Here is a 10771-nt window from a genome sequence, read left to right as displayed (position 1 = left end):
TCAAATGGTTGAGAGTGCATAATGTGTCATTGAAAGAATCATGTGTTGTTTCTATCATAAAAACATAATATTGTGGTATTCTCCTTTGATGCTTTATTGGGTTGACTTGGCGCATGCTTATACCATGTTATGACTATAACCAGTCAACTAAAGCCTTTGTGATCATTTAATTTTTTACTTGTAATATCACTTTATGCTTTTATTGATAATGTTTTGTCGCTATGCATGATTATGGCCATTATTGCTCTCTTAGTTGGTCGCTCCCAGTCTTTTGCCAGCTTCCGCCTGCGCTGAGTAAGATCTCTACTCGTGCATCGAACCACCATGAAACAAAGTTTGCCAATTGTGTCCACCATATCTACCTAGTAGCATTACTTCTATTCCAAGTAATTCATCATGTTTTTATTTATCTTCCAAATTAAATCTTGGCCTGAGAAAATTAGTCAGTATAGCTCTCACGAACTTGATGGCACATTTACTTTCTTACGCTTAATAAATTTGATCATTGTGCCTATCTTATGAAGTTTATATATTTGCGAAATGTGATTTGGGGGTTAGTAGAACCATGCTTTCATGGGGAACACTTTCGACATTGCACTTATATTTAATTGATGCCATGTTCTTTTGTCTATGGATGCCTAGCGGTGCGAAATAAAATGGAAACTTATAAGTCCATGGAGTTTGTATATGAGTTAGGGAAACACCTGGGCCGCTAATCTAAGCCATGCATAATTCATGGTGGAAATTTACAGCTAATCTATAGTGAGCATTCTATGAAGCATTTGCAATAAAAAGCTATACCCATAGTAAATAAAATAAATTGTTGAGATGCTCACTGTCTGTTTGTCTTGTCATTTTGGCATGGGATTGCTCCACAAGAGTACCTCCATATCATCGGGCAAGAGGTACCCCGTTGGCGGTTCTCAATGATACATGTATAATTACAATGACAAGAACTTATTTGGGACCTAAATTGAGTAGCATGAGGTTTAGGTACTCGCATTCAAGGGGCATGAGATTTTCAACTTGTGATTTGCAAGAATATAGCTCATTTTTGACTCACATTAACTTTAACCCTTCAAGATGCTTATGATAGGGGCAATGAGATCTCAAATCTAATAAGTACCATACTTTTTGGAAGGTTTATAAAACTTATTTATCTTGCTTACTCTGTAAAGAGTCTCTCTTTTAGTTTTATGTTGAGTCTTAACCTTCTACTTTATGCACCGATTAAGAGAGCATAGTTGTCATTCTTAGTGCAATGTGCATAGTCCCAAAATTATTATTGATTGATTCATGACTGTGTTATTGCTTGCTCTCAAATTACTTGTATCTAGTCACCGTCTGAACTTTGAAGGTGTACGTCCTAGCATTTATGTTTTGCTATTCCATAATGGACATGTCGAGTACCACTTTATTATGTTTACTCTATGATAGTAAACACACAGTTGCTTTCAATGCACTATTATTCATGATCCTTTCTTTGAATTACTCTTCATGTTATAACATAGTTGCTAAGTTCGATTGAATTATATCTATCATGCCTATGTTAGAGTACTTAGATCCTCGCTCACAATGCTTTACATGCTTGATCAAGATTGTGTTGGCGTCATGTCACCTCAAAAATTATTTTGTTATCACTTACCTACTCGAGGACGAACAGGAGTTAAGCTTGGGGATGCTTAATATGTCTCAAACGTATCTATAATTTTTTATGCTCCATGATTGTTTTACATCAATTCATATATGATTTTCTTACACTTCATTGCACTTTTACATGATTTCTGGCACTAACCTATTAACAAGATGCCACATTGTCAGTTCCCTGTTTTCTGCTGTTTTCATATTTCAGAAAAGTTGTACAGAAAAATATTCTCGGAATTGGACGAAACAAAAGCGAAACTCAATATTTTACCGAAACAAAGATGAAGTCCAGAGGGGGGTCGAAGAGGTGCCACAGGGCGACCAGACCACCCCATGGCGCGGCCTAGGTCTGGCACGCGCCTAGGGGGGTCTGGGCCCACCAGGCACCCCACCGACCTAAATCCTCCGCCTATTTATACATCTTCTTAGGAAAACCCTGGATACCCGAACCTCCATCCACGAAAAGTTCCATCGCGGATGCCATCGCAGAACCCATCTCGGGGGGTTCTGAAGCTCTTCCCGATATCCTGCCGGAGGGGGAAATCATCACCGGAGGCATCTACATCGCCATGCCCGCCTCCGAAGTGATGCGTGAGTAGTTCTTCCCCGGACTATGGGTCCATATCAGTAGCTAGATGGTTGTCTTCTCCACTTTGTGCTTCATGTATCGATCTTGTGAGCTGCCCTACATGATCAAGATCATATTTATGTAATCCTATATGTTTGGTTTGCTGGGATCCGATGAATATTGTATACTATGTTGAGATTGATTATATATTCATGTCATATGTTATTTGTGATCTTGCATGCTCTCTGTTGCTAGTAGAAACTCTGGCCATGTGGACACTTGTGACTCCAAGGGAGGGTATTTATGCTCGATAGTAGGTTCATGCCTCTAGCTTTCTCGGAGAGTGGCTTTATAACTTCTAAGATTGTAGATGTGTTGTTGCTACTAGGGAGAAAACAACAATGTTTTATCCGAGGGTAATTCTATTGTTTACTTTACACACATTGTTTAATGCGATAGTCTGTTGCTTGCAACTTAATACTGAAAGGGGTGCGGATGCTAAACGGAAGGTGGATTATTAGTCATAGACGCAGTTGGATAATGGTCAATGTATTATGTTGTAATGCCCATATCAAATCTCATAGTAATCATCTTGTCATGTATTGGTCGATATTCTATCAATTTCCCAGCTGTAATTTGTTCACCCAACATGCTATTTCTTTATGGAGAGACACCTCTAGTGAACTGTGGACCCCAGTCCTATTTCCTTTACTGATAAATTCTACAGCAATCCTGTTCTGTTTACTTTCTGCAAACATCTCTTTCCACTTGATACGTCTAATTCTTTGTGTTCAGCAAACCGGTGAGATTGGCAACCTCACTGCAAGTTGGGGCAAAATACTTTGGTTGTGTTGTGCAGGTTCCACGTTGTTGCTGACGCCGGTAGTGTGCCCTGCCACTAGTCAGCCAGCAACACCTTCAGAAGTCACGCCTTTATCATACTGGTCGATTAAACCTTGGTTTCGTACTGAGGAAAAACTTGTTGTTGTCCTCATCACACCTTCCTCTTGGGGTTTCCCAACCGCTTCCACAACAACGCTCAACAAGATTGTCTGGCACCATCACCGGAGCACCATCACTAACTACTTTCTAAATGTTCAATCATCTCATAAACTGTTGAGTGTTGATTTTACGTGAGGTGCATTGCTTACAATTGGTCAAAGATTAATAAGAGGACAAAGAACCCCAAGGAATAAGTGAGTGAGCCATGTGCACTAAATCTTGGGATGGTGTAAGCGACTAAAATTTATGTGTCTGATGGGCGTAGAGTGTATACACTTAGGTTGAGCTCCAAGTGCAGAGTTTGTAGATGTGAAAGACGTTTCTCCCCACGAGGGTGACTCGGGGGTAATATCGAACTCTCCGGGTGTGTGTTAAGGGTTTATCTTCTTATCCTTCTCTTATGAGACCTGCAAAACAAAGCAAAATATTGTGTGCCCTCAACCTCACCAAGTGGTTGTCAAGCACAAGGTGTGAGCAAAGATGTGAAAAGATAATATATGTAAATAATAAATAAATATGCAATGATATGGATGGTAATGCAACGGTGCTAGAAAACAGTGTAGTGTGTGAAACTAGTGGGATATATCTCTCTACTTGCACAGCTCCAGAAAACAACTTGATATGCAAATGATGGTAAATAAATATGCAAGAATGGTGAAAACAATAGTGGATGAAATTTTTGGGTTTTATATTGTGAATGCAAGAAATAAAGTGTTTTTTGTATTTTTGGATTTTTAAATGGTTGAAAATAAAAAGTGTGTCTAAAGTGTTGGAAAGGTGTTTCTATTGATTAAAGTGGTCTTCTTCGACTTCACTTTCTGTGAGGTGACGACAAGGTGCTCGGACCTTGGAGATGCCACCAGGAGGGTCATGGAAGACATAGACTAATAATGTCATTAGCTCTACTGATATGTCAGTAATAAGATATGTCTCACGTATTGTCGATGTTGTCTGTACATATGCTCTATATGTCTGTCATGTGTGAACCTATTAAGCTTTGAATGTACATTAAAAAGATCAAATACACACTTATTACAAACTTTAACAATGAAGAGATCAAAATCTTGAAAGACCACCCACATATATGGCGAACTAAAACTTACCCATGTAATTGTAAAATAATATATATGTGTCATAATTTTGGCCCTCCATTTCATAATGTTGTCGTTGATTTGAACTTATAGATACGTCTGAATCAGCGACAAGAATTGTGGAAAACTGGTAGTACCATGAACATCTTCTAAGGATTTTGAAATATTTTTAAACATAAGGCTTAGGGATGCTGAGAGACCAGCATACAAAACTCCAACACACACATGATCATTGGAGTCCTTATCTACCAAGGCAGAACCACACATGAGAAGCGCCAAAAATTGACACCCGACGATACCTTGCCGTCAAGGGGATACCTGATGGGGTTCGTTGCATGGAAAACAAAAAATTTCTACCGCAAAGATATATTATAATAATCACTTTATTATTGCCTCTTGGGCATATCTCCAACAATACCAGCCTGCGCATACTCCAAAGGGCAGAGGGCAATGATCCGTCTTTGAAGCCGAAGGAAGCCCCTCCCCCGCCCTGGATCGAAGGGCGCCGTACCATCGGCCGGTGTCGCTCACCCTAGAGCTCGAACGGAAGACAATGGCACTGCGACCAAAGAGCAGAGACCACACATGATCAGTAAGAACAACCAAGAACACCGCGAAACCAACTACACCGCCGGCCATGAGGGCCCACCTGGTCAGACGCAAGTTTCTGGTGGCACCAAGGAGTTGCGGCACAAACAAAAGGCACCCTCATCGGAGAACCGAAGGAAGGCGCCGCAAGATAGACCAGCCACCACTTCCAACCGAATTGGACCAACCACACGATGCCTCCTTTGCCTAAAGTGACGCCTTGAAGAAGGACACCATGCCGGAGGCATAGATGCCACCCATTCTGAGAGGAATTGGGTTTTCACCTGGGCCTATAGAGAATGGTAGGAAGGAGGGGATCGATCCTCGATGGCGCCTCCAGCGAGGGAGTGATGCCCATTGGCCTGGGATTTCTAAGGATTTTGAAAATAGAAAGAAAACACAATCAATTTCCATGTTTTATCTCAGTTTCAGAAACATACCAAATCGATCGCGAAGCTATTCTGAGGACACGCGTACGTTGCCGGGCTAACCCCAAATATCTGCTCGCCTGTGTGTTCCAAAACATCTCTAAGCTGGTGGTGATGTTTTTCTCCAACCTCGCGGGCGGCTGTGTGTCATTGTGTGACAGCCCACTAGTAATTAAGTAGAAAAAGAGTATTTATTTGTGGCGTACTCATGTCCTTGTCTGCCTCGCAAACCATGGACACATTGTTCAGGTTAAGGCAGGGCAGGATAATTAGCGGGCGCGTGGTGGTGCGACCGGGGCCCTACGGTTAAAGCCGCCATAATAGCGGCACACCACCATGATGCAAATGCATCATCCTCCTCTCTGCTGCTGCCGCCATAAAGCCACCCGGCTCGTATAGAGAGAGACAGCTATCCTAACACTAGCGCTAGCTAGACATGGATAGCCGGTAGATCACTTTGAAGCAAGCGACGATCGACGACGCCCGACGATCGAAGACGACGACACCAACTCCCTCCCTCCATCCTCTGCAATGATTCAGTGCCGTCCCCCGAAAACATGGCCTGGAACTCGCATCGCAGCCTCCGCTAGCTCTAGCAGCAGCAGTAGCTTAATTTTCTACTCCCTTTTTGACCTACGAGCTCCCGGCAGGGCTGCAGCCTTCAGGCAGCCGTGACATGGGACTACATGGGTAGCATAGGTCGGAGGTGGTAGTGCCCTGCATGGTGGTAGCCGCACATTTGTTTGTTGCATTCCCATTCCCATTCCGTTCCATTCCGTCCGGTCCATCCCTCCCCCACCTCAGATTGCGAGTGAGGACGGAACCACCATTAAACAAACATATGCGAGCGAGGAGCTGCTGTTTTCGAGCTCAATGATGGCGGTCGAGCAAAGCTCACTATCGGAGCATGATGGTTAATGATGGCGATCCACGGCACGGCATGTTAAACCGTACCCGACTCTGCTGATGGTGGAGTGGAGAGGATCAACGGCGACCATTGCCGCTGGCGCCGCGCCCTACCCCTGGCCCTGACACAGCGCGTGGGCTCTCCGGCGCGGCGCCCAGAGGAGATGGATCCGCCAGCCGCGACAAACCAACACCGAATCTCTCAATCTATCGCTTCATTATACTAATACGTACTGCCACGCCTACAACTCAGCTGGCTACCAGCAAGCAGTACCAAGATCCCATTCAGTCATTCAGAAAATTCTTTCAGAAAACAGGATGAAAAAGAAAGAAAAGCTGGCTGCTCTAGACTTTGGAGGATCTATCGATCCATGACAAAGCTTGGGGCTGCGCCTGACTCGTCGTCGCAGTAGTTTTTTTTACCGTCGATGGAGTAGTTGGAGCTGGAGAGGAATCAATTGATTGATGTGAGAGAGGGACCAGGCACGGCAGAGGCAGCGAGGGCATGCAGGGCAGGGGCAGGCAGGCGGCAGTGGGGGGTGTTTATTACTGTGGTCATAGGATGGGAGTGTGCAATTCTGGTGTAACCCAACCTGAATGCAGCTACCTAGCCGACAGCCACTGTCTATCTTACCCTATCAATAATGTGAGTGCAGGGTGCAGAAAAAAGAAACCATTACCAAATACTGCAACCAGCTCTCTCCTCCTCCTCACATGGACCACCACCTCCACAACCATCATCATTCTTCATTGCTCCCACACAATTATCAGGATGCACCTTCTCCATTCAACCTCTGGCTGTCACCATGGATTGATTATACTATCTTTCTTCTCTCACACCAAGGAAGAAAGAATGGGGAGGCAGAAAGCTGAAGCCACTACTCCACTTGAGTTGACAACATTCCACTACTACATCTACTCTACTCTACAACTATACAACCGGGGGAGATAAGCTGCACTGCCAGTCATGCATCCATCCATCAACAGCACCACCGATCATCAACAATCAAAAGCACAAAGCAAGCAAGATAGAAAGATAGATATGCAAGAAGGAAACCACCACCAGCACCTTCTTGGATTATAAAAAGCATCATCACCATCATCCATGTCTTATGACAACTATAGATAATTACTATACCTACCTTCGCCTTCAAGGAAGTTCCGACTTCTTTTTGTTTTTCAGAAAATGAAAATAAGCTAAGTAAGGAGCGAGCTAAGATGAGATGGGACTCGTTTCCCATGTATACTGACTGACGGACTCACTGACTGACTGACTCATAGACGATCACCTGAGACTTGCTTCCTTCCGGTTGGTTTTACTTTGAACAATGCGGCGGCAGTGAGAAAGAGGGATCGAGGAAAGCAGCCACTGACAGCGGCGGCGGCAGCCTCGATCCGTCCCTTCCCTCACATCACCGAGCAGCTGTTGGGGTTCTCGTCGCTGAAGTAGTTGTAAGGGTCCGCGTGCGGGTGCGCCTGCATTGGGTACGCCATCGGGTACGGCATCGGCGGCCGCATGTACCCGTACCCCATCGGCGGGTACCCCGCCGGCGCGCCACCGCCGACGCCATGGTGCCCGTGCCCGTTCATCATCATCATCTGCTGTTGTTGTTGTTGCTGCATCATTTGTTGCTGCTGCATCATCTGCATGTACTGCTGCTGCGCCATGGGGTTCCCGGCCGCCGCGGCGGCCTGCAGCATCTCGGCAGGGCCGGACGGCATGCCGCCGCCGACACCTCCGCCCGCGCCGCCCTGAAAGAACCCAGGTGGAGGCATGCCGCCGGCCGGCATGCCATGCGCGGCACCGCCCCCGCCGTGGCCGTGGCCGCCCCCCACGTGGGGATGGTGGCCCATGGGCCCGCCGCCCATCGGGCCCATGCCAGGAAAGCCGCCACCGCCCATCATGTTAGGAGGCCTCATCATGGCCTGCTGCTGCGGCGGCATGCCGCCCCCCATCGGGCCACCGACACCCAGCCCGGGGACTCCTGCGCCACCGCCGCCCTTCTTCCCCGGCTGGCCGTTCCCACCGCCCGGGGCGCCTCCTCCTCCTCCCTTGGCGTTGTTCGGCTGCCCACCGCCTCCGTTCTTGCCTCCGCCACCGCCACCCTGGTTCTGGTTCTGCTTGCCGCCCGCGTCCTTCTTGCCACCGCCTCCACCGTTGTTGCCGCCGCCCTTGACCTGCACGGGGATCTCGTTCCCGCCCTTCTTGCCTCCGCCATTGCCTCCGGCGCCCTTCTTGTCGCCCCCGCCGCCGCCGCCCGGCGGCATGGCCATCTGCTTCATCATCGCCTTGGGGTCCTCGTCGTAGAACTCGTCGTCCAGCCCGTCGTCGTCGAACTCGTCCTCGTCGTCGAACTCATCGAACTCGTCGTCGAACTCGCTGCCCTCGTCCCCGAACTCGTCCTCGGGGAGGCTGAACTTGACGGACTTGGGGTCCTTGGCCGGCGCCGGCGCGCCCCCCGCGAACGGCGGCATCTTCCCTGCCTCCATGAACGGCGGCATCTTCAGCCCCTTCATCTGCATCTGCTGCTGCAGCTGCTGGAGCCCCTGCATCTGCTGCGCCGTGGGCTGCGGCATCATCATTTTCGCGTCCTTGCCGCCGCCACCCCCACCGCCACCTCCACCACCGCCTCCGCCACCGCCTCCACCCTTCTGTCCTTTGCCACCGCCGGCGTCCTTGGAATGGCCCTTGCCACCGGCGTCCTTGGGCTGCCCTTTGCCACCACCACCGCCGCCGTCAAGGTTCATCTTCTGGAACTGGTTGGCCATGACAGCCTTGGAGGAGCCCCACAGCTCGGCCGGCTTGCCAGCCTTGTTGAGCTTCCTGATGATGGTGTCCGGATCCACCATGCCGGACACCGTCACCTTGCCCTGCTCCGGGTCGATGCTGGACTGGTACACACCTGCACAGCAACAATTCACCCAGCGTATCTCTCTCCCCGTCAGACAAAAGTAAATAAATGCCAGATAATTATTAATCATAAACAACAACAAGTGCAGCAATTTGATTTAATTAAAAAACTTGATTCATCATTCCTCACCTTCGATCTTGTGGAGGATCTTCTTGACCTTCTTCTGGCACCCATCGCAGTGGATGTTCACTTTCAGCACGCAGGTCTGCGAATTTTGGAGGAACAGAGAACAAGGAGTCACCAAAGTGGCAAAACAAACAAGATAGCAGCGGGCCGGGGGACATGGGAGGAAGCACAGGTGAAAAGAAAAGCAGAGTTGCCTCCCTGCCCGATCGAAATGGCAGCAGGAACAAGAAACAACATAGTAGAATGTCTTTGAGTTGAGTTGAGAGAAAGCAAGAACTCACCTGTATCTTGAGGACCTCCTCCTTACTCATCCCTGACCGCCCCAACAACCCCGAGGGCTTCGCAGATCTGGTACACACAGAGACCTCAAATCAGGGGAAGAACAAGACATCAACCAGGAAACATTGCTCTCTCAAGAAAAAAACATACAAGCAGGGGAGAGAGAAGGTATATATGGTATGATCACAAGGGAGAGAAAAATGCCTTCTAGCTGAAGATAACTTAATGTCCTGCAATATAATATCTCTTCACACACACTCTCACACAAAAGAGTAAGCGCTGCTATGGTGGGAGAGAGAGAAAGAAACAGAGGCTTATTAGAGTTTGTGTGTTTGCAGAAAACCAAGTGTGGTCCAGAGAAGAGAAGGAAGAGAGGTTGGAGGAAGAAGAGATGAGAGGCTTCCTCTCCCACCCTACACAGGCAAAGCTATCTAGCAATGAGCACCATCATCCTTCTCCTTACCCTTTTATTTCTCCTTTGGCCTTTGGGCAGTGGACTCACTGGAAGCCTTTCCCTTTGCCCTCCCTAGCACCGCTCCGCAGCAGATTGTGAATGAAATCCCGACTCTCCCAAAAGACTAGCCAAAGAGGGGATTAAATACCCTTTGTCACCTGTCAGGGAGGTGTTGAACATGTGACGTGTTATATTACGCTCGCCGATGCCTGGAGAATTTTTTTTTTCTTTTTGTAAAAAAGTGTTCGGCTGGACTGCCAATTTCATCCCCAGAGTCACCCTCTGTAACTTCAGTTAGACTGTACAGTCCACTACTATTTCTCTTGGGACGTGCATATGACTGCTGACCAGAGGAATATTCCGTTAAGTCTACCGCTTATATTTGTCTACCAGGCCTGCCTAGGACGAGCAATGTGGGACAAACAAACTGCTTTTAAAATCCAATCTACTACAAATATATCCCCTACGCTCGTACAGAGACGCTGAACGAGTTATGCCATTCATGTGGTCTATGCAACTCCATATTCATAAACCATGTAATTCAATTAATTTGACCTTCGACCAGCAGAAAAATTATGGTTTTGCGTATTTTTGAAAAGTCGTGCATTCCATTAGGATCCTCAAAGTGCATATATGTGCGAAGACGAGCAAACTTATGTTTGTTCGTTCAAAATGCTTCTATGCATAGCTACTTGAGCCTTGAGTATGTGCACAAACAGAAAATGTGCTATTTTATTTGCAAAATAAGAGTTACTTATGGCCTATTTGATTTG

The 10771-nt window shown here is 47.2% G+C and overlaps 1 protein-coding gene across 3 annotated transcripts; it reads right to left on the bottom strand.

Annotated features, from left to right (window-relative positions):
- Positions 1–7270: 7270 nt before the first annotated feature.
- Positions 7271–10163, bottom strand: LOC127299885 (uncharacterized). Of its 3 annotated transcripts, none has more exons than XM_051329921.2 (4): positions 10008–10163; positions 9547–9613; positions 9269–9344; positions 7271–9130 (listed from the first exon to the last, which is right to left on the bottom strand). In XM_051329921.2, exons 2-4 carry the CDS (start codon positions 9574–9576, stop codon positions 7635–7637), a joined length of 1602 nt encoding a protein of 533 aa, XP_051185881.1. In that variant the 5' UTR covers positions 9577–9613; positions 10008–10163; the 3' UTR covers positions 7271–7634. The 3 variants fall into 3 exon arrangements, with proteins under 3 accessions (XP_051185881.1, XP_051185883.1, XP_051185882.1); XM_051329923.1 differs by lacking the exon at positions 10008–10163 and adding an exon at positions 9695–10001; XM_051329922.1 differs by lacking the exon at positions 10008–10163 and adding an exon at positions 9749–10001.
- Positions 10164–10771: the final 608 nt, after the last annotated feature.

This window comes from Lolium perenne, chromosome 5, assembly GCF_019359855.2.
Source record: "Lolium perenne isolate Kyuss_39 chromosome 5, Kyuss_2.0, whole genome shotgun sequence".
Taxonomy (NCBI): domain Eukaryota; kingdom Viridiplantae; phylum Streptophyta; class Magnoliopsida; order Poales; family Poaceae; genus Lolium; species Lolium perenne.
This window is presented reverse-complemented; position numbering and strand designations above follow the sequence as displayed.